The sequence below is a fragment of the Alosa sapidissima genome, chromosome 10 (genome assembly GCF_018492685.1).
Source record: "Alosa sapidissima isolate fAloSap1 chromosome 10, fAloSap1.pri, whole genome shotgun sequence".
NCBI lineage: Eukaryota > Metazoa > Chordata > Actinopteri > Clupeiformes > Clupeidae > Alosa > Alosa sapidissima.
The window spans coordinates 14,914,401-14,938,594 of record NC_055966.1 but is presented as its reverse complement, the minus strand read 5'-3'; the positions used below and the strand labels follow the sequence as shown (position 1 = coordinate 14,938,594).

Genomic DNA, 24,194 nt, shown 5'->3' with positions numbered 1-24,194 from the left:
TATGTAGCCAAAGAGTATACTGTTGACCACAAACTACAAATTCAATTTAAACAAACTCAAATTTTAACTACCTATCTATCTCCCTTCTGTCTGTCTGTCATGTAGTTTTTTCTGTCTTTTCCTCATTCTTCATTCCTTCCTGTTTTCCTCTCCCCATCTTCCCTCTTTACTCTCTCTCTCTCCCTCTCTCTCTCTCTCTCTCTCTCTCTCTCTCCCTCTCTTTGAGGGCCTCCTCATTCCCCTGCACCTCTCCACGCAGCACACAAGAGATAATGAGAGAGAGTGTGAATCCCTCTGGTGCGATCTGTTATTTAAAACAACACTCATAAAGAATTTAGCCCACAGTAGCTGCCAAGAGCCCGTGTGGTGTGCATGCTTGTGTGTGTGTGTGTGTGTGTGTGTACACGTGCATGCATTTGCACATGTGTGGATGTGTGTGTGTGTGTGTGTGTTTGTATGTTTTAGTATACTCAAGGGTGTTCTTCACACTTGCACATGTCTGTTGAAAACAGAGGTCTTCTTCTTCTCACAATGGGGGGTCGGGGTGCACTGAGCACATCCTCCAGACTGAGTATGATCCTTTTGGGCCTGTGTTCTTCTCACAACTCTTTCTAAATCACGTCAGAGTGTTCCAATCCGACGTCTTCAGAGAACCTGAGAGAAAAGTTTGGATGACATGAAGAGACTAGAATGGTCTCTGATAGCCTGTAAAGTAAAAACAATGCGGTCCATGGTTTAAAAATAGTCCCATTTGAGTCAACGGCGGGCCCGTTTCTCACTCATGAAGGGTAGTTCTGCGCTCATCAGACTGACATGTGGCTGTAGATGAGTGACGGTTCTGGCGTCTCCGAGACCCTTCTGCTTTTGTGCTCGGCCGGCCAGTCGGTTCATTTTCCTGCGGTCGGCCTTCAGCACTCCGTCGGTCACAGCGCTGTCTCGGCTCGTCTCGTCCCACATCCACACGTCTCCCTCATTAATTCCCAGATGATCCGGGTCAGGTAGGGGCCGGTGGGAATCTCGGGAAGATTACCCCGGAGACGGGAGCGCCACCTCGGCGGGAATAGGAGGCCCATTGTAGTGTGTGTGGCGAGTGGAGCTCGGAAGAGAGGATAAACCCGAAGATGGATGCTCGTGGCTGATTAGTGATGCGTGTCGTGGTCATGGGAGAGATGTAACGCTAAACCTACCCAGCTGAGCTGCCTTGGGCTACGGCGGGGGGGGGGGGGGTCTGTACTGGGCCATGTAGACACAAAGACATGCGGCAACACCCCGCCCACACACACACACACACACACACACACACACGCACACACACACGCACACACACACACACTGCATTACTGCATTCTGTATTGATATTCTCAGAGGGTTCCATGCTACCTGCTACCTATACATGCCTTAAGTTTTTTTTTTTTTTTTTTTTTGTGGTGGGAGGCAGTACACAGCCACAAACTTGTTTTATGATATGGCTTTTGTATGCTTAATGCCATGGTGGAGTTATTCTAGTGTGCCACAAAAGAAAAAAAGTTTATTGAATGCGGCGCTATAAAGATTTGGCTTTTCTCTTTATTCAGTTATACACTGAGATTCAGGTCATGTAAGGTCCTTGTCTCAATTGGTTAACTGTGTGTCTGTGTGTGTGTGGTGTGTTGTGTGTGTGTGTGTGTGTGTGTGTGTGTGTGTGTGTGTGTGTGTGTGGATAATTGGCAGTCGCCACATCTGGAGAAGGCGCTGTTTTTTGTACCCATGAACTGAGACCAGAGGCATAGGCTACTGGGTTTACAATGCTGGTATCTAAGATTGTCTCTGTTCAATGAAATATATTGTAAAATGTGAACACAAATAAAGGTATTAAAATGTGTGTTTGTGTTTGTGGTGTGTGTGTGTGTGTGTGGTGTGTGTGTGGTGTAAGTGACTTGTAAGTGAAAATGAGGAATAACATTCAAGCTACAATGCAGAGGAGACCACACACAGCCAGGCATGCGGTGTGAATCAGTGCTAGGGGTGCTGGTGTTGGTCATAGCTACACAGTAGATCAGTGTGTAAGTCTCTGCCCCCTCTCTGCCCTCTCTCTGCCCCTCAGGTGCACGGCTCAGTGGGGGAGCCTGGTGGCTCTGGGTGGAGGACCCTGTCAACGACCACATCTACCACTCGGAGTACTTTCTGCTGCAGAAGAAACAGGTGGGCTATTGAGGTGGATGTATATGTGGTATGTGTTTTTTGGAGCTAAATCGTGTGTGTGTGTGTGTGTGTGTGTGTGTGTGTGTGTGTGTGTGTTTGTTTGTATCTGTGTGCATGTATGTTTACAGCCTGCAGTAGAACCTCTGTAACAGTCCTAAATACCTGGAGAATTCTTGAAATTTGAACGATGCTGCTTCAGTATCCATAGCAGTGAAATAGTCCTGCATTATTATAGTATTGCATAGACGAGTTATTAGCCTGAAAAGGTTGAGGTCTTACTGTACTTTTGTACTTTTGAGCATAGGCTTAATTGAATGTGAACAGAACTAAGTACAGCTGAAGTAGAACTAAGCAGAGCCATATAAAGGCACAAGGCTCTAAACTAACTACAGCTGAATAGAACTAAGTACAGCTGAATAGAAGTAAGCAGAGCCATACAAAGGTACCTGCATGCAATTGAGACTAAGTACAGCTGAATAGAACTATATACAGCTGAATATAACTACAGTATACAGCTGAATATAATTATGTACAGCTGAATAGAACTAAGTACAGCTGAATAGAACTAACAGCTGAATATAACTATGTACAGCTGAATAGAACTAAATACGGTTTAAGTTCAGGTGAATGTTACTGTACAGTTTTGGAAAGATCTGCACTTTGTGTGAATGGCATTGGTATGGTATGGTGCAAGTGAATGTTGCTTTCCATCGCCCCCAGGTGGTGTCAGGCGAGCCGCAGCAGGTGGTCTTCACCATCCCCATCTTTGAGCCCATGCCTTCGCAGTACTACATCAGAGCCGTGTCTGACCGCTGGCTCGGGTCCGAAGCCGTGTGTGTCATCAACTTCCAGCATCTCATACTGCCCGAGAGACACCCACCTCACACAGGTAGACACACACACACACACACACACAAACTATTACACACACACACACACGAACAGTCACGAGTGCACACACACAGATTCCCATAGAGAGTATTTTATTTTGCAAACATCCAAACTGATCTGTGACGCCCACCTGATCTGTGAGCCCCATCTGTGTGCTGCAGAATTGCTGGACCTGCAGCCGTTGCCCGTGACGGCCCTGGGGAACCGCGAGTACGAGAGCCTGTACCGCTTCACCCACTTCAACCCCATCCAGACGCAGATCTTCCACACGCTCTACCACACCGACACCAACGTGCTGCTGGGGGCGCCCACCGGCTCCGGCAAGACCATCGCCGCCGAGCTGGCCATCTTCAGGGTCTTCAACAAGTACCCCACCTCCAAGGTGGTCTACATCGCCCCACTCAAGGCTCTGGTCCGCGAGAGGATCGAGGACTGGAAGATCAGGATAGAGGAGAAACTAGGCCGCAAGTAAGTGTGTGTTGTGTGTGTGTGTGTGTGTTTGTTTGTGTGTGTGTGTGTCTCCCTCTGTCTGTCTGTGAGAGTGGGAGGGAGAGACAGAGTGTGTGTGAGTCTACATTTTTCATTGTGAGGATGTATAAACATTGACATGTCTTTCTTTCTTTGCTTTGTTTGCTTATTCTTTCTCTCTCTCTCTCTCTCTCTCTCTCTCTCTCTCTCTCTCTCTCTCTCTCTCTCCTCTTTCTCTCTCTCTCCTCCCTCGCTCTCTCCCTGACAGGGTGGTAGAGCTGACTGGTGATGTGACTCCGGACATGCGGCAGATCGCTAAGGCGGACCTGATCGTCACCACCCCAGAGAAGTGGGACGGCGTGAGCCGCAGCTGGCAGAACCGCAGCTACGTGCAGAAAGTGGCCATCCTCATCATCGACGAAATCCACCTACTCGGTACACGCGCACAGGCACATACACACGCACACACTTTATAACCCCCCCAAGAACACAACCAACACACATACACACACATACCGTACAGGCACTATCACTTTTAACAATACACTATGGATCTGAGTAAAAGTGGTGAAGGCAACTTGGAAGAAGCCTTCTTTGTGTGCTGATTGTAAGCGTCAGTGTAAGTCAATGCTACCAGTAGCTGGATCTCCTCATGTCCATACTCTATCTGCAGGTGTACTCATTGCACTTGTGCTTCAGAGAAAACCACCTCAGGTTATGTGTGCATAAGATGGGCTTCATCAGCAACCCGACTATAGATCTTGTTTGTAACGTGAACATAATATTGGATTAGAAGGTAATTACACTTTGTTCTCCCCAATAACCCTCTAACCCTGTGGAGGACCCTGGGTTGCAGCCTCCAGGCGTGCGCTCCACCCTGCCAGCCACTCCTGCAGCTGGTGCCAGTGTTGAGCACCTCCTCAGCCCCGAGATGACGACCATCAGCTGGTGTAGAGCACAGTGGAAATAGATCCTGCTTTACAATGGGCCCAGGGGAGCACTGAACCACAATGGCTTTCAGTTGATCACATGGCCTAAATACCCCACTGGGATTATTTACTTTTTTTTTTTTCATGATTTCACTCCATTTCTGATCACAGGTCGTTTGTATAGCTTGTTTTTTTATGTTTTGCTGTTTATTTCATATCATTAATCAGCCCTAAAGTCTAGAAAAAAAATGAACTACCTGTAGGGATCATCAGTCTAACGGTCCCAGAGCAAGTTCCACTGATCTCACCTTGGACCGAACCATTTGTGTTGCTCCACTGATCTTACCTTGCTTGGACCGTACCATTTGTGTTGATCCAGTAATCTCACCTTGGACCGTACCATTTGTGTTGATCCACAGGGGAGGACAGAGGCCCCGTTCTGGAGGTCATAGTGTCCAGGACCAACTTCATCTCCTCACACACATCCAAGGCGGTGCGCGTTGTGGGGCTGTCCACAGCGCTGGCCAACGCTCGCGACCTGGCCGACTGGCTGGGCATAGGACAGGTGAGCCATCCGGCAGACTTAGCTGGCCACTTCACAGGACATACTGTCCAGCTCACAGGCTACTTTTAGGGTTCGCTTGCAGGTGTGCTCAAGGGATTACACACAGGTCCTGATCACATTCTCCTTTCAGCATCAGATTTGGCTTTCATGAGGTTTAAATACACTAGCAAGCACAAACACACTCACACACACGCACACACACACTGTTGCGCACGTGTAACTTGTCAACTTTCAACCTCTTTTTTGCCGAGTGCTTCTCTTGTTCTATGCTCAGGGGCACGTCAGTGGTTTTCTCGATCATTTCTCCAGGACAGATTGGAATCCGCATATTTTCTCGGTATAAAATTGCTCCGGTCAGCCCATCCGTGACAAGCGAGGGGATGTTTTTCTGGTTCATTTGCCGACCGTCCTCTCGGATTGTTAATAATGCGGCAATGGCGGGAGTCATTAGAAGGCGAGGGAGGGGGTCCGTGGTCCATCCTGGTCTTTAATTGGCAGGCTTTTGTTTCCGGGAGGGGTGGGGGGTGCGCTCGAGTGCCAACTGCAATCATCAGCAACAATGTGGCCAGCAGCCTCGGTCAGTTTGAGATATTTAGAGTTAATTCATAACAAAAGCCCCTTACAGTATATCCTCACTTTCCCTACAGACACAGAGTGGGGGAAGAAGAGTCATGGGGGGATGTGCTGTGTTTGTGTGTATGTTTGTGTGTTCTTTGTTTCTGTCTGCATGTGTGTGTATGTATGCACATGCAGTTTATCTTTGTTTAGGAGCACTTATTTGCTGTATATTACATACAGCAAATAAGTGTGTGTGTGTGCACATGTTGGATATGTGGGCCTCTCTCCCCGACATGTCTTTGTTTTCATGATTGCGTGTGTTTTTGTCCACGTGTCCTCTTTATCAGTCTGTCCTTTTCTGTCCTTCCTCCCTCACACACACACACACACACACAGACAGATACACACACACATACACACACACACTTTAATTGTGGCAGTAAGGCCCCCATGTCCACACTCTCTCTGGGCTTCAAGCAGCAGCGGTTATGTAAACGTTGTTTCACTGTTGCCGAGCGACATGCCCTGGCAGACTGATGGTCCCATGCATGAATAGGAAAGGGTGTTTGGGGTGGGCGGGGGGTGGGGGAGATGTAGGGTCACTATAAATCTGTGTGGGGGGGGGGGGGGGGGGGGGTCACAGTGTGTGAGCTGCCCAATCCATTATCCAGGAGCTTAAATGTGTGCGCACACACGCGCGGGCCTCTGCCACTTGTGAGAGAGCGCGGGCGGCGCTGGGACGGCCACAATGGCTGCCTGGAATTACCCCCAGATGGGCGGCAGGGACGGGGCGCCGCCAGCAGCCAGCTGGTCACTCCTGCTCCGCTCTGCCCTCACCCCCTCCGTCTCGCTGCCCCCTACACGCTCGCTCTCTCTCTCTCTCTCTCTCTCTCTCTCTCTCTCTCTCTCTCTCTCTCTCTCTCTCTCTCTCTCTCTCTCTCTCTCTCTCTCTCTCTCTCTCACACACACACACTCTTCCTCCTTTCCTCTTTATCTCTTTCTTTCTATCTCTATATTTCTCTTCCTCCTTTCCTTTATATCTCTTTCTCTCTCCACTTCTCCCTCATTCTTCTGTCTTTCCTTTATCTCTCTCCCTCTCTCTCTCACTCACTCACTCACTCAGAGAATCAATCAGTCTTGCTCTCATGTTGTGTCTTATGTGTTTTCCTCTGTCTTGCCATGTTTAGTCCATCCATTATTTATGTATTTGTCCTTTAATTCTGTCTATCCATGATTTATGTATTTTTCCTTTAATTCTGTCCATCCATGATTTATGTATTTGTCCTTTAATTCTGTCCATCCATGATTTATGTATTTGTCCTTTAATTCATCATCCTTGCTGATTGTCCTCTCTTAATCTGTGTTTCTCTCTCTCTCTCTCTCTCTCTCTCTCTCTCTCTCTCTCTCTCTCTCTCTCTCTCTCTCTCTCTCTCTCTCCTCTCTCTCTCTCTCTCTCTCTCTCCTCTCTCTCTCTCCCCTCCCTCCCCTCCCTCCCCCTCCCTCTCTCTCTTTCTCTCTCTGTCCCCATTTCTTTCTCAGGTGGGCTTGTTTAATTTCCGTCCATCTGTGCGTCCTGTGCCATTGGAGGTGCACATCCAGGGTTTCCCAGGGCAACACTACTGTCCTCGCATGGCCAGCATGAACAAACCTGTGTTTCAAGGTACACACACACACACACACATATACACACACACACACACATGCACACACACAGCTCTGTCTCTGTCAAATGTGTCTTATGGTCAGTGATGTTTAAATCAGCATACACTGTAAGTGATGAAGTGGGAGAAATAAGTATTGAATACTGCATGTCAACATTTTCTTCAGTAAGTATACTTCCAGGCTACCAGATATTTTTTACCAGACATTAGTATTAACTCAGGTAATCCTCACATATTAAAAAAAAAAAATCAAACATTAAAATCCATAAGTAGAGTTATGTGTAATAAAGTGGAATGACAGGGAAAAAGTATTGAACACGCTAAGAAAAAATAGTACACCAAGGCAAGGAACGAGCTGGAATCTGTAAGTAGTTAATGTATAATTAATATAATATAAGCCGAGTTAGTACATCTCGATAGGCTATAAAAAGGTTTTTTGTTACCAAGGTGTCAAAACATCTCATGATGGGTAAAAGCAAAGAGCTCTCCCATGACCTTCGCAACCTTATTGTTGCAAAACATATCGATAGAACTGGTTACAGATGCATTTCAAAACTTGAGAATCTTCCAGTAAGCAGCACTGGGGCCATTATCTACAAGTGGAAGGAACATCACTGTGTTATCAACCGGCCATGCACAGAACCGTCTCTCAAGATTTCTGACAAGGGGCTCAGAAGGATAATCAGAAGGATAGATAGATAGATAGATAGATAGATAGATAGATAGATAGATAGATAGATACTTTATTGATCCCCAGGGGAAATTCAAGAAGTAGCCAAAAGCCAAGGACCACTCGGAGAAAGAACTCCAGAAAGACTTGGAGGCAGCAGGTACAATAGAGAGTAAATCATAGGTAATGTACTTCAGCGCCATGGCCTCTATGCACACTCAACCCACATGACTCCATTACTGAAGAAAAACATGTTGAAGCTCATTTAAAGTTGCTACACAACATTTGGACAAGCCTATGAAATGCTGAAAGAATGTAGTCTGGTCAGATGAGAGCAAAATTTAACTTTTTGGATGTCATACTACATACCATGTTTGGAGGAGAAATGGCATTGTACATCACCCTAAAAATACCATACCAACAGTGAGGTTTGGAGGTGGAGGCATTATGGTGTGGGGCGGTTTTTCTTCTAATGGCAGACTTCATACAATTGAAGGATTGATGAATGAATTCATTTTTTTCCCGGGAGAATTTTGCTATCCACCAGGATGATGACAATGAGACATGGCTAGACCTTCCAGCAGGACAACGATCCAAAGCATGCAGCAAAGGAAACTCTCAATTGGTTTCAGAGAAAGGAAATCAAGGCCCTGACTTAAATCCAATTGAACATTTCTGGAAGGAACTAAAGATCAGGATTCACAAGAGGGACCCCTGGAATCTTCAAGATTTAAAGACTATCTGGGCAAAAGTCTACACCTGAATACTGTGACTGATTAGTTTAGTCATACAGGAAATGTCTTTTAGTAGGCACGTTCAATACTTGTTTCTTGGGTCATTCCACTTTATTGCACATGACTTTATTTATGGACTTTAATGTTTGGATTTGTTTATATAAGTGTGGATTATCTGAGTTAATACTAATGTCTGGTGCAAATGTCATGCGAATAGCCTCACTGGAAGCATACTTGCATACTGGGTTCAACACTAGTATTCAGTACTAGTATTTCCCCTGCTGTATATAGGTGCCATTAATGACGTGCATTCTGGCAGACTATATGAATACGCAATAGTATTTCATGTATTGCGGAGACAATTCCCATGCAGTGTTGTAATGGAAGATCTTGAGATGTTTAAGGTGGTAATTGCACTCTTGTATTAGTAGGGCGGCTAGACCTGCTTTTGTACCATTACACTCTAAACTCCCTGCTTTACCCATTTAGCCATTCGCAGCCATTCTCCAGCCAAGCCTGTGTTGATCTTCGTGTCGTCACGGCGACAGACGCGTCTGACCGCCCTGGACCTGATGGCCTTCCTGGCGACCGAGGACGACCCCAAGCAGTGGCTGCACCAGGACGAGCGCGAGGTGAGCAGGCTGCTCGTAACTTTATGCTTCCTTGCGTGTCCGGGCACCAGCGGTCACATTTGGAAGAGCGGACGCCAGCGGTCAGATTTGCCCGTGGGGGGCGGGCCGTTCAGGATGTGTGGTGTCAAATTATAATTAACTGATTCAAACTCAGAAGAATTGTGACAAAACAATAGAATACTGCAGAAGGTGTAGCTTTAATCCAACACAGAGCATAGGTTCATGAAGCCAGCTACTAGCATTCTGTTTTACACAGCTTATATACCTCTACCTTCAGTAGCATCACTTGTTTTTACCAACTCAGAATAGAACAGAGCTCCTATGTCCTTCTTACCTTTTTTGGTGATACATATGTGCCTAGGTATTTATTCTATTTCTACAAAGGACCTTTGACCTTAACTATATTTACCCCTGCTCTTTTACCACTTTAAAGGTCGAACAGTAGCCCAATGTATAGAACATCTTTTAGTACAACTACAGAATATCTTATCAGGAAACTTTACAAAAAGTCACCACAGATGGACAGTCAGGCCTGTCCGGTCCAATCCCAGTGGAGATTTCTCACTGAAAGGCAACTTTGGGTCTGAGTTGGTGAAGCAATTACAGGACCGCAGGATTGTAACCCTGTGCACTGTTAACACATGAGAAGAAACATTAGCACCCACATAGCCCCTCATTACGGATGATCACAGAAACAGCAGCAGCATTACTCAACTCCCATGTCCCCTTGTGCTCCTCCTGCCACCCGCCACCCGCCACCCCACTTCTCCCACTTATAACCCTCTTCCCATCTCACCATTCTGAGTGGCTGACCCCACTGGACCCTGGACACAGGATCATCCTCTTGTGTCATCTGCTCCTCCTCCTCCTCTTGGCCTCTCATCCATCCCCAGTTCAGTGCCATGCCCGTTCCCCTCTCCGTTTAAGATGGCTGGTGAGTGCTAGGATCAGCAGGACTTGTTGTAAGTGTTGCTATGAGAGGAGATGTTCTCTAAAGAGCTGGGTCTTTAGGAGTTTTTTGAAAATGGAGAGGGATGTCCCTGCCCTTGTAGGAACTGGCAGTGTGTTCCACCAACGAGGAACAACAGATGAGAAAAGTTTGGATTGGCCTGAGCGTACCGGTGGTAGAGCTAGACGTCGTTCGTCTGAGGAGCGCAGCGGTCTGGAGGTAGCGTATGTCTGTATGAGGGCATTCAAGTAGGTGGGAGCAGAACCGGAGACTACTTTGTAGGCAAGCGTTAGAGCCTTGAATTTGATGCGGGCCGCCATAGGTATCCAGTTTAGCTGGATGAGCAGCGGGGCAACATGTGCCCTTTTGGGTTGGTTGTAGATCAGGCGCGCCGCCGCATTCTGGATCATCTGAAGTGGTTTCACTGCGCAGGCTGGGAGACCTGTCAGGAGGGCGTTGCAGTAGTCGAGTCGTGAGATGACTATTGCCTGAACCAGAAGTTGGGTAGCATCTTGAGTCAAGTAAGTCCTGATTTTCCGTATGTTGTAGAGTGCGAAACAGCATGACCGGGCGACTGAGGCAACATGATCTGAGAAGTTTAGTTGGTTGTCGAGAACAACTCCTAGATTTCTTGCAGTCCTGGTAGGTGAAACAGACAGGGAGTCAAATTTGATGTTGATGTCGTGGTGTATGGTAGGTTTAGCTGGGAGGACCAGCAGTTCAGTCTTTGAGAGGTTCAGCTGGAGGTGGTGTGCCTTCATCCATGTAGCTATGTCTGAGAGGCAATCCGAGATCCGTGCTGAAACCAAGGGGTCATCAGGTGGAAAGGACAGATAGAGCTGTGTGTCGTCTGCATAGCAGTGGTATAAGAAGCCATGCGAACGGATAATCTGTCCCAAGGAGGTGGTGTAGATAGCAATGAGAAGGGGGCCCAGCACTGAGCCCTGGGGGACCCCTGTGGTGAGATGGTAAGGTGCAGATAGCTGACCAAGCCATGATACGTTAAACGAGCGTCCTGTGAGGTAGGATTCAAACCAGGAGAGAGCAGAACCGGAGATTCCCATGTTAGCGAGTATAGAGAGAAGTATGCGGTGATTAACCGTGTCAAAGGCAGCCGATAAGTCAAGCAGAATGAGTACTGATGACCGAGCACTGGCTTCTTTTAAGGCTTCTGTTACAGACAGCAGAGCCATTTCGGTAGAGTGGCCGCTTTTGAACCCAGACTGATTTGGATCCAGAAGGTTGTTCTGTGAAAGGAAGTCAGAGACCTGTTTGGAGACTGCTCGTTCAATGCCTTTGGATAGGAAAGGCAGGAGTGAGACAGGGCGGTAGTTCTCGACTTGAGCAGGGTTGAGAGAAGCTTTCTTAAGTAACGGTGTTACCCGGGCCATTTTGAACGCTGTTGGAAATGTGCCGGAGGTTAGCGAGGCATTGATCACATGTGTGATAGCTGGTGCGATGGTCGGGCTGATGGACTGAAGTAGGCTCGTAGGTATAGGGTCAAGCGAGCATGTGGTAGGACGGCTGCATGTCAGGAGTCTAGATACTTCACTCTCGGAGAGAGGCGTGAATGCTGAAAAAGATGTTCCAGCAGTCCCTAGAGGTTGTAGGAGTGCGGTATCGGAGTCAGATGCGTTGAGTGGGCATGTAGAGAATTGACTGCTGATTGCCGCCACTTTGTTTGTAAAAAATGAGGCAAGGGTATCTGCAGTAAGGCTGGATGGAGGAGGAGGCAGCTGAGGGTTGAGTAGCGATTTGAAGGTTGAGAAAAGTTTTCGAGTGTCTGTAGCGCTGTTGATTTTGTCATTGTAGAAAGCCGTCTTAGCAGTCTTAGCAGCAGCAGTGATGCTGGCTGAGACCATCCCCAGTTCAGTGCCATGCTCGTTCCCCTCTCATCCATCCCCAGTTCAGTGCCATGTCCGTTCCCCTCTCATCCATCCCCAGTTCAGTGCAACGCTCGTCACCCTGCCTCCCCTCCCTGCCTCCCCTGAGCCCTGGCTGCAATGCGCTGGCGTTGATGGCGCGGCTCTGTTCCTTAAGCAGGTCTTAGTGTAATTATGGAGCCAGCGCCGGGCCGCCCCTGCCAGAAAAGCCTGTGTCATCCTCCATTAGGCTCTGTGGGTACCTTCAGATCACTTCAAGATGTGAACACGCAGCCTTTTTGGCTTGAGGCTACTCACTCTCTCTATCTCTCTTTCTCTCTCTCTCTCTCTCTCTCTCTCTCTCTCTCTCTCTCTCTCTCTCTCTCTCTCTCTCCCTTTCTCTCTCTCTCTCTCTCTCTCAATCCCACTCCACCTTTCCACTCTATACCAAGAATATGCTAATATCTTTACAGAACTCAATTGCGCAGCCTTATGAGAAATGGACGCTTTGGTAATTACCTCAGCAATCAGCCATCCGCTGTTCCCGCTCAGCCCCAAATGTGCACAAGCTGCTTTTTAGGAGAGGGGAATGGGACTGTGCCAAATGTCTTGTGAACACAAATGTGACACACACACACACACACACACACACACACACACACACACACACACACACACACACTAACAAAACAAACAAACAGGCACATTCACAATCATCATTTCTAACACAAACATACCAGTGCATACATACAAAGCAAACAAGCTAACAGCTATGTTTATAGTCATATATGATACACATGTACACAGAGTCCCCTCTTAGTCCTTAATGAGTATTACAGAAGAGAGATCATAGGCTGGAGACCAGGGTATCTCTTACTGCTCTCATCTCGGAGTGTGTGTGTGTGTGTGTGTGTGTGTGTGTGTGTGTGTGTGTCTCACATGGAGGTGTGGACTGGATTGCCCCGCTAAACTAAGAAGAATTGTAAGGATGTGCGTGTGTGTGTGTGTGTGTGTGTGTGTGTGTGTGTGTGTGTGTGTGTGTGTCTTTGTGTCTTTGCATCTTTGCATGTGCGCATATGAATGCATTGGCTTTGCCTGTGTGTGTGTGTACACGTGTGCAATGCTAGTGCATTGGCTTTGCCTGTGTGTGTGTGTGTGTACACATGTGCAATGCTAGTGCATTGGCTTTGCCTGTGTGTGTGTGTGTGTGTGTACACATGTGCAATGCTAGTGTGTGTGTGTGTGTGTGTGTGTGTGTGTTCTAGTGATATATGTGGCTCCCTGCTGCTCCTCTGCACTGGGGCGTGTAGCATCTGGGGTCCCGCTGAGTGACTGACAGGCGGCCTGCGCACACTGTCTGTCTCACCGCGGGGGTCCAATCCTCTTCCTTCCACCACCCCACACACACACCCCCACCACCCCACACACACCCCCACCACCCCACACACACCCTTTCTCTTCTTTCACTCTTCCTCCTCTTGCTTTTCCTCCCTGCAGTATTTTTACTCCTCTCCTGCCAGAGCGGAGGCAGCTGCGCCCAGAGGTCCCATGTCTTAACCAGCCGGGATAATGGAGCTAGTCTGGACTAAGCTGCAATCTCTCTCTCTCTCTCTCTCTCTCTCTCTCTCTCTCTCTCCCAAAAAGAAACAGTCTGGCCAAAAGCACATAGAGTACAGAAATTACAGAAACCTTTAGAACATAAAATAACATGAAATAGTATTACAGCATCTCCTAGTCAGGTCTGTGTGTGTGTGTGTGTGTGTGTGTGTGTTGTGTGTGTGTGCAATGAACATGACATTGATTTGTGTCTTGCATTATTTCAGCAAACAAAGGGAAATAAAAATAAAAAAATGCATGGAATGCATACGAGCTGATGATGAACATGGTAACCCCATGGTTTTGGGTGGTGATGTCATCTGCTGTCTGGAGTGCGTTTGAGTTCGAACTATGACTTCCTCTTCCTCAGATGACTGACATCATCGCCACGGTGCGCGAGTCCAACCTGAAGCTGACGCTGGCCTTTGGCATAGGCCTGCATCACGCTGGACTCCACGAGCGCGACCGCAGGACTGTAGAAGAGCTCTTCGTCAACTGCAAGATCCAGGTAGCCCCACTGCGGACCTCCCTGGCCCCAGAACATTTCTCCTAGATCATAGAAATTTTATTATGTATCAATGTGTACCCATCATAATTTTACGAATATCAGAATATTTTAAGGCACAAAGCAAAATGATTGTATGCATGTAGTGCAGGGCGATATGTAGCAAAAAAAAGGTGTTTGGAACATTTCATATAGATTTTTGCAAATTATGTTTTTTTACTTCTTCAGACTATATAGTTTGCAAAACTACCTGTTTCCAATTTTTTCCCGGACTGCACAGGTCCAAAATCCAAGATGGCGGATATATCACCAAAAATTGCAAATAATCGCCCTTTTAAACATTTTAAATGGATATATGTTAGGTATCATTGTATACATACATTTTCTAATAAAATTGAATGACTTGAGGTAGTAAATATGACCATGGGTGACATGAGATGTCATGATTATCAACCAGTGATGGGTGTAACCACCATTATGCTATTTATTGGCATACCCGGAAAAACACATTGACTGATTTAAAAGTTTCCTTCACATAACCTAATAATCATTTGAATTAAAGTAATGTTCTGCACTCCAGAAGTAATGTTCTGCACCTCAATAGATTAGATTAGAGTAGATTAGATTCAACTTTATTGTCATTGCAGAGTACAAGTATGAAGACAACGAAATGCGGTTTGCTTCTAACCAGAAGTGCAAAAAAGGAGAAAAGTGCAATGTGATATACAAAGCAGTGTTTCCCATACATTGACTTACTTGTGGCGGCCCACCACAATATCAACTTTGACCACCACACAATGATTTGCCATGTTGTACTATTTAAATGGGATGAAATCCTTTCATTGTAGAGCTATGGGCACCTTTGCAAAGCCTTTCCTTGTCTCTCTTTCTTTCTTTCTCTCTCTCTCTCTCAACGAACCTGCCCCTCCTCTGCATGCACGTTTAAAGAAAACATTGTCATTTGTGTAAGGATTGTTGTTGGCATAGAAGATGACTGGTTAAATCGTGATTAAATCAGGTTAGCATCATAAACATGCTGCGCAAAACTGTTGCAACCCCCACCATCACTTACCACCACAAATAGAACTGAATTCTGTGGGAAACACTGCAAAGTATAGACAGGTGGTGCATAGACAGGTCAAGAAATATAGTGCAGTGTAGACAGTAGTATACAGTTGATTTGTATAAAGTAGAGAGGTTTAGAGTAATATAAATATGTGCAGTGTATTAACAGTTACCTTATAAGAGCAGAATAAATATGGCTATGTAATGTGAACAATGTATGAACAACATACATTTGGGGGGGGGGGGGTCTGCCTCCTTGTTGTCCCTGTCAAGGTTGCCATGGTCATGGACACCTCAACAGGCACAGGCAAGGAGGCATTGGACAGGGGTGGGTGGGGGGGGGGGGCTTAGTTGGTTGGTTGTCACTGAAATGGAGAGCTAGACTTCAGCTGCAGGAAAGAAGCTTCCTCTGAACCTGCTGTGGACCTTATGCAAGCATCGCTTGCCCTGGATGGCCTCAATGGAGGGGAGTGAGGAATGCGTTGGGCAGTTTTCACCACCCTCTGCAGTGATTTTCGGTTGTGGGCAGAGCAGTTGCCATACCAAACTGTGACACAGTTGGCGAGGATACGCTTGATGGTGCAGGGGTAGAAGTTCACCAGGATCTGAGGAGGCCGGTGGACCTTTGGTCTTCAATAATTCTGTTAACAGGACTTGCAGGAAATTGTGGGAACATATGAATTTGTTGATTATATGCAAGCCTAATGCTGCCCACTACAGCTAAGTCTGCCTTCATCCATGAATTGTGACTGGTTTCAGAAACAGCATCCTCTGAACAATCTACAGAGAGTAGCTCAGTGCAATTAACACACACATTGGATAGCATCTTAATAGATGGCATGGCTGTTGTGCAGGAGATGGTTGTCAGGAAAAGTGACATAAACTGTTGCCAAGATCTGGCAGAATGCTTCTTTGAAAATGTTGAAAGTAAGGCATGAGGCTACAATGACATATACTTATTATATGCTACAATGACATATACTTATTATTATTTAACAACTATACCATCATAAACTCCATGAAAGACAGGACGAGACAGGTCCATACAATGGGAAAAGCACATGATAAGGGATACAAAATAGACTCTACACCAATCAAAGACTTTAAAGCTTTCCTGGGATCGAAGGAAACCAAAGCCAACCTCATCCTCTACCTTGGTCATAAAGCTGTTGAACTATGTAAACTGCCAGTCACAGTTCACACACACAAAGGTGGCAGTAGCAGTAAGTCATTTTGGCAAAACCCCATATATCTACATGTCACACAGATGTCTTGGTGCTTGCCCTTCGCAGGGTACCAGACATCAACAAAGACAGTCTCATTGTCATGGGCACTGGAGAACGTCGACAAAAGATACAGCCTAGAAATCTTGACGCACCCTAGCGGCAGCAAATGTAAATTGCAGTCAGGGTAGTCTAGCAACTCTCCGGCTTGTGAGGTGGAAAAACCAAACTTAGCTCAGGACAATCACATCGTGTATAGAGTCGGTGGACCTATCGGGTATCCTATTGTATCCTATCCTACACACTTTGTAGGCTTGTAGTAGGTCCTCATCCATCTCCAGACGTGTTAGCTGGATGTGAGAAATTTGTGTGTCAGCTCCTCAAAACATGGTTTTCAAACAGCTAAAGCCCTTCGGTGGAACATGTTTAAAAGTGAGGAAGTTTAAGGAGTGGAAAAACTAGGGAAATCCCATCCCTATGATTGCCCTACCATCGCCTATTGCTGTCCCCATGCTCGGATTCCTGCCCGCGCAGCCTAGCGACCCACTATTTGCCCGATGACAACTCCTAATTCCTATGGACAATTCATCCCCTACACTGGACTATTTGAACTTAACACTAAATAGGATTCATGCATTATCATACTGGTTATGTAACCATCCAATCACTTTGTAACATACCTCAGGTGGCTCTAAATACCATGTTCTATTCTCTGTATATAGACCTTACTGTCCTGTAACTGACCCCAGGCAGATTCATCCTATATGTTTCTCCCATTCTTGGGAGTTTTTCCTCGCCCCTGTTACTCATGGGCTCTGTCTGAATGTTTAACACTCTATAAAGCGCCATGAGACATGTGTAATGTTTTGACGCTCTGTAACTGAAATTAAATTGAAATTCTGAAAGCACACAGGCAAGCAAATGTTTGGGCACAAGATACAGTGCCTGCTCCAAAGATTCTTGACTCACTATCACTGGGATGGAGACAAATTGTTGAGGGGCAATGGGTTCCTGTTCTGTCAAAACTTCCACCAGCACCAGAGGCTGTTGTGGAACTTGTGAAGTGTTGTTGTCTTGCCAGCCAATGCAGTATATGGTGTTCTTGCAAGAGTAACAACTTATGTAACCATCCAATCACTTTGTAACATACATCAGGTGGCTCTAAATACCATGTTCTATTCTCTGTATATAGACATTACTGTCCTGTAACTGACCCCAGGCAGATTCATCCTATATGTTTCTTCCATTCTTGGGAGTTTTTCCTCGCCCCTGTTACTCATGGGCTCTGTCTGAATGTTTAACACTCTGTAAAGCGCCATGAGACGTGTAATGTTTTGACGCTCTATAACTGAAATTAAATTGAAATTCTGAAAGCACACAGGCAAGCAAATGTTTGGGCACAAGATACAGTGCCTGCTCCAAAGATTCTTGACTCACTATCACTGGGATGGAGACAAATTGTTGAGGGGCAATGGGTTCCTGTTCTGTCAAAACTTCCACCAGTACCAGAGGCTGTTGTGGAACTTGTGAAGTGTTGTTGTCTTGCCAGCCAATGCAGTATAAGGTGTTCTTGCAAGAGTAACAACTTACCATTCACGCAACTTTGCAGGTGTGAAGGCTCTGAGGAGATGTACACCAATATTAAAAAGACAGTGACAGTGGTGAGGATAAATACTTGAGTGACTGACAATGTTTTGTTGAACTCTTCATTAATGAAACAAGATGCAGATTTTTTTAATCTTTTTTTCATTTTTTCCATTTTTTCTCCAAGTTTTTTGGCAAATGATGCAATACATCTTTTGAAAATAGTCTGTATCTCACTTGTCTACCTTATTAGGTGTATATTTATCAAAAAGTTGACCACTTTAAGCCTTTATATTATTTTTCCGCATATATTGCCATCTTGAATTTTGGCACTGAAAATGAAGAAAAAAAATGGAAACAGGTTGTTTTGTATTCAGTGGGGTCCTAGCAAGTAAAAAAACACCAGTTGCAAAAATCTATGAATCGTTCCTAAAATAACACAATTCCCCATACTAATGTGCTTGTGCAGATTGGAGTCATATTTTAACCATGTCCATTGTGTGTGTGTGTGTGTGTGTGTGTGTGTGTGTGTGTGTGTGTGTGTGTGTGTTTGTTTTGCATTGTGCTACAGGTGCTTATTGCCACCAGTACCTTGGCATGGGGCGTGAACTTCCCTGCCCACCTGGTCATAGTGAAGGGCACGGAGTACTATGACGGCAAAACACACCGCTATGTCGATTATCCCATTACAGGTACACTGTGTGTGTATGTGTACGTGTGTGTGTGTGTGTGTGAGTCTGCATAGACACTATTTCTACAGCTGGTGTGTTCTGTTATGTTCAGTTTATTTTTTTGTGTGTGTGTGTGTGTTTGTTTGGTTGGTTGGTTGGATTTGGTTACATGCCCTGAAGAAGGCCAGTATAGCCTCAACGCATAGGCCCATGTGCCTTTCATTAAGATAGTTTTAAACTAGTTTAATTAAAGGCTTTTTCATATATTTTTCTAAACAGTGTCTTTGTTACGTTCCTTTTTGACTTAACTCACGTCCCCTACCAAAGAGCACCTGTTTGAAGCAATTATTGACAATAGTCTCCTGGTTTTTCTCTTTAATGTGAAAGCAATTGTAAGTTATAGCCTATTTATAATCCAAGAGGCTACACAATATGAAGTGTACACATAAGCCTCCTCCTTGATAATTGTCTTTGAAAAAAGGAGACCGCTTAAAGTATTTATCACCTCTTAATAACTTTCAAGGGAAATTGATAATCAAATCTAGGTACTTTTATTTATTAATAATGAAAAAAAAATATTGAAGGCCAAGATGCATTGAGAATCATTTAATAATCAAAGCGTAATGTGAGTCTAATTGTGCAGGTGAATATTACACCTTTAATGAAAATGTAGCCATGTGCTGTAATATGGAAAATTGAGGATGTGTCACATCGTGATGCATTGTGAAATCGAATCGTTTAAGGGATAATTGCAATCGAATCGAGAGACCAGTGAAAATTCACACCCCTAGCGTGTATGACCCTAAACATGTCAGGAGTATCTTCATATTCCCAGTTGTAGGCTCTGCTGTACTTGTCACTGTGACATTATTTAACTGTGTGTTTGTGTGTGTGCACTGCTCAGATGTGCTGCAGATGATGGGTCGTGCTGGGCGTCCTCAGTTTGATGACCAGGGTAAAGCGGTCATCCTGGTACACGACATCAAGAAGGACTTCTACAAGAAGTTCCTGTACGAGCCCTTCCCTGTGGAGTCCAGGTCAGTCAATCAGCAGACGTCCACGGTTCATTAGAGGTGTCATCCCATTGCTGCTTTTTTCGTTGATTTTTTTGTTTGAATTTTTTTTTTTTATATTTTGAGTTTATAGCAGTTGAAAAATTAAAAGTTAAAAGTTCTGCACAGTGTAAAGCTGTCACCCAATCATTATCAAGTTAAGTGAGGGCCACCATGACAGCCACCTAGTGAAAGTGTCTTCTGAGGTGGTACTGATGGTGGTGTGTGTGTGTGTGTGTGTGTATGTGTGTGTGTGTGTGTGTATGTGTGTGTGTGTGTGCGCACGTGGCCGCACGTGGCCGCAGCCTGCTGGGTGTGTTGTCTGACCATCTGAACGCTGAGATCGCCTCAGGCACCATCGCCTCTAAGCAGGACGCCATGGACTACATCACCTGGACCTACTTCTTCCGTCGCCTCGTCATGAACCCCAGGTAAATCTTACACACACACGCGCGCGCGCGCGCGCGCTTGGAACACGAACATACACACACACACACGAACATACACTAGCACCCAGTTTGACATAATTGTATCAAATTAGAGCACACCCGTCAATCACGCGTCCCCTGACTCGTGAAACTGGCCTGGCTTGCTGTCCTGCAGCAGGCTGCTGTGTGAAGCCTTCTCCACTCACACACCCAGTGGGGCTCCAGGGAAGTCACTCCGCCCGGCCCAGCTTCGGCCCCTGGGCCTGGCCGCTGGAGCTCCACTCACCCCCCGGCCCCAGAGCCAGAGCCCTGCCAGGGCGTAACTCACCCCGGCCAGACATGCTGACAGGCCAAATGTGAAAGGGGGGGCTGTGTGAAAGTTTGGCTACCACAGAATTGTGGTTTAGTCCCTTAATCGCTCTCTCCCTCCCTTCTTCCCTCTCTGCCTCCCTTCTTCCCTCTCTTCCTCTCTCTTTTTTCACCCTGCCTCTCTCTCTCTGGTTGTCGTTCTCTGACTTTTTCCCCCTCTCTCTCTCTCTTTCTCTCTCTTTCTCTCTCTATCTCTCGCTCTCTCTTTCTCTCTCTCTGTCTGGTCTCTCTCTCCCTCTCTCTCTCTCTTGGCTTTCCTGGGAAGAACAACCTATTGGGAGTCACTTTGTAGATCCTAGAGTTTTTAAAGGGAATGGTGAAGTGTCCCATAAATACTAAATAAGGGATAATGTATAGTCTGCCGGTCCAGACAGGGCGAACAGGACCCCGATGTACAGCGGAGTGGTCTTGCTTCGTCCTGAAGGGACTTATTTTCCAATAATGACCGGCAGTCAATACATTATCCCACATATTATACTTCTTGCCAAAATGAGAAAAGAAACTTTACACAATGGGTCTTTTCAAATTATTTTGTTATCGTTTTTGTGGCTTCGGCTGAGAAAACAAATAGTTCGCTCCACTTCAACCCTCTCTGGTTGATCTGCTGTGTTCTAAAGAATGTTTGATTCAAGTTCAGCATTTGTTGCAAACTATTTGTTTCTCAGCAAAAGCCACGACGGAACAGTAACAAATAGGCTATGTAGGCTAAAGAGTCATATCGTGGGGAGTCTTTCGTTTTGACAAGTAACCGTGTAATAAGCGGGATAATGTATAGAACGCCAGTCATTATCGGGAATTACCGGTTTGTCCTGTCGGGCTAGCCTGGGTTTTCCCATGCTGCCTTACGTGCGCGATTTTATTCACGCTGCTAGGCAGCCTGGATTCCATGGACTTCGTTTTCACCTCAACGAAGGAACCAATCACAGAACAGAGGGGGGACAGCAAAACGATGATGACACACCGAAGCGGTTATGAGCTACGTACAGACTCATTTGATAGACATTCGTAGCGCCCAATAAACGGCTCTGGGCATTCGTAAACCACGTTTTAAATATGAGAAAATGTACATGTAGTTCCCAGACCCCATCTCAATGAGATGAGGTTTGGCGTTAGTCAGGCTACTGTCGGGACTTATTTCCCGATAATGATAATGGCGTTCTATACATTATCCCTTACTTACGGCCTTTCAGAATGCTGCAGAAAGCGCCACTAACTAATGTTAGGAGGACCAATAATTCCGTAAAATGACTGCTTCAAAAAATGAATAACCTCTCTCAGTAGTAACAGGTTTTGTGCTTCTGATTCATATACTGTATAATTCCAGGAGTAGTCCCCTCACATGGAACTTCATTGAAAGGGAACTTAATAAGTAATACGTTGCTATGCAACATCTGAAACTTTCAAGTTCTATTTGTGTGGCGAACTGTGTTTTTCGAGAGAAGCCACAAAAATGTTATCAAAATAATTTAAGACACATATGAATCTTTTCTTGTTTTAGCAAGTTGCTGTATAATAAGTGGGATAATGTAGTGTCCGCTGGTCATTATCGGAAAATATGTCCAGGACTTGCTATGGCCTGAAGGGATGTTTTTGCATTGTATGTGTTTTATTGGTCTAAGCATGTAAGAAGTTAGACAGTGGAAGGTTAGACACATATTGTCCTTCTTGTCTGTCTGTCTCCATTTTCCTACTCCCATTTCCTCCTCCTGTCTATTGTTCTGCCCATCTCACTACAGTCTTGCCCCTTAGTCTCCCTCTCTCACTCTCTCCCTGCCATTCCTCGTCTTTCCTTCACTCTCATATCTCTCTCTCATCTCTCTCTTTCTCTCTCAATTTTCAATTGACCTGTCGCTAAGCGCCACCCTTAGAACGCTGATGAGCCAATGACAGTCCAGCCTGAACAGGACTCGGACATCAGCTCGGACAACTCCATAGGAAACAACAGGGAGCAGGCATAAAATGGCAAATTAATGGTTATTTATGGAGTTTATTAACTCAAAAAACCCCGACGGATAACCATGGTCAAACGTTTTGCATGGGGGACGTGTAATACTGATAGCCGGTACCCCGAGAGGCTAGAAAACGGGGTATATTTTCATTAACAGTAGCCTACAGGACGTCTCTCGCGTTTGCAACAGCTCGACATAATGTAGGCTACTAAGTAAGCCAACAACGTGGGCACAGGTTCCCTGTTAAATCCCAAGATGAAAATGCTCATTAACCAACTACTATATTCTTACTACATCAAATATTAACGTAACCTAACATATCTTTGTATCAATCTTCCACTAGCTAGCTAGCTAGCTAGCATTGACATCAGTGGGTTTTGCAGGTGATTTGCAAGGCTACTCGCCACAACTGCTTGTCACCTTGTATGTATTCTAAAGTTTTGAAAACACCCCTCCATAGCATAATTAAGTCCCTTTTAATAGCTTCTGGAGGAAAGTAAATCCTTTTATCGACCAAAACGTCCTCAAAGTCTGCTTTCATATACTGTCAGCTGCCATTGTCCACAATGTATTTCTATTCAAGTCTGGTTTGTTTGTCTGAGTTTTCACACGGTAACAATGGGGGGCGGGGCTTAGCGACAGGTCAATTCAATGAGCTTTATTGGCATGACTGTAAGTGTTACAATGTTGCCAAAGCAGTAGTTACATCAAAAAATTAGCAATTAATAGTAATAATAATAACAATTGACATGGTCTATGGAGAATAATAAAAATAATAGAACATTAGAGCACACACACACACACTCTCTCTTTCTCTCTCTCTCTCACCTCCCCATAATCCTCCACCATGGGATCCATAATTTATGTCTTGCGAAACGTAAATGATATATAGCATGTACCATGTGTTGCCATTTCACACTCGCTCACGCAATCTTCATGAAGGGGAAGGAAATTGTTTACTAAACTGGAAACATGTGATCCCGCAGTGCCTTGAAATAACTTCACTAGCATTGCAGAATAACACTGATAGTGTTGAAATAGTGTTTGCTGTGTGGTGTGCCAGACGTCACAAATCACATTTATTATATGTACGTTTTTTGGAAAAACACTGTGTTATATAGCTTGTGCAGAACACTGATTGTTTAATGTTTTGGCTCAGCTCAGCCACACACATAGTTGTGGTCTCACACACATATTCACAGATACACACACATACACACACACACACACACACACACACACACTCTTACACACAGCTACAGCTCATACACACACCTTTCTACCACACCCCAAGCCCACTGACCTGCTGTTACCATGGCAACAGGTCAGGTGGTCGCCGATTCTCTTGAACACAAACCTGGCAAACCCATGTCTTGTGTCTCGCAATGAAGTTAAAATACACATGCAGTCTCTGACTCACACACACACAGACACACACACACACACACACCACATCACACAACACTATCGGCTCCAGGGGTCAAGAAGGACGGCGCACACATCTGCTCCAAATTGAGCGAGCCGATTCCAGAACATTCCAGAGTGCTGGCATTTGCACGGCTGTCAGCTCACATTTAACATGTCGGTTCTGTGCCCTCAGCTCTCCGCTCCCGCACAGCAGCAGACGCTGCGATTGGCCGTTAGACTCCGAC

General features: G+C 45.6%; 1 protein-coding gene across 1 annotated transcript in view; it reads left to right on the top strand.

Moving 5' to 3' along the window:
- Window positions 1-24,194, top strand: part of ascc3 (activating signal cointegrator 1 complex subunit 3) — a 195,417-nt gene that overhangs the window by 139,885 nt on the left and 31,338 nt on the right. The window contains 12 exon segments of the mRNA XM_042106573.1: window positions 2,084-2,102; window positions 2,105-2,181; window positions 2,902-3,070; window positions 3,234-3,540; window positions 3,809-3,975; window positions 4,889-5,034; window positions 7,132-7,252; window positions 9,147-9,289; window positions 14,067-14,204; window positions 18,645-18,765; window positions 19,649-19,781; window positions 20,102-20,227. Coding sequence (XP_041962507.1) covers window positions 2,084-2,102; window positions 2,105-2,181; window positions 2,902-3,070; window positions 3,234-3,540; window positions 3,809-3,975; window positions 4,889-5,034; window positions 7,132-7,252; window positions 9,147-9,289; window positions 14,067-14,204; window positions 18,645-18,765; window positions 19,649-19,781; window positions 20,102-20,227 — 1,667 coding nt within the window.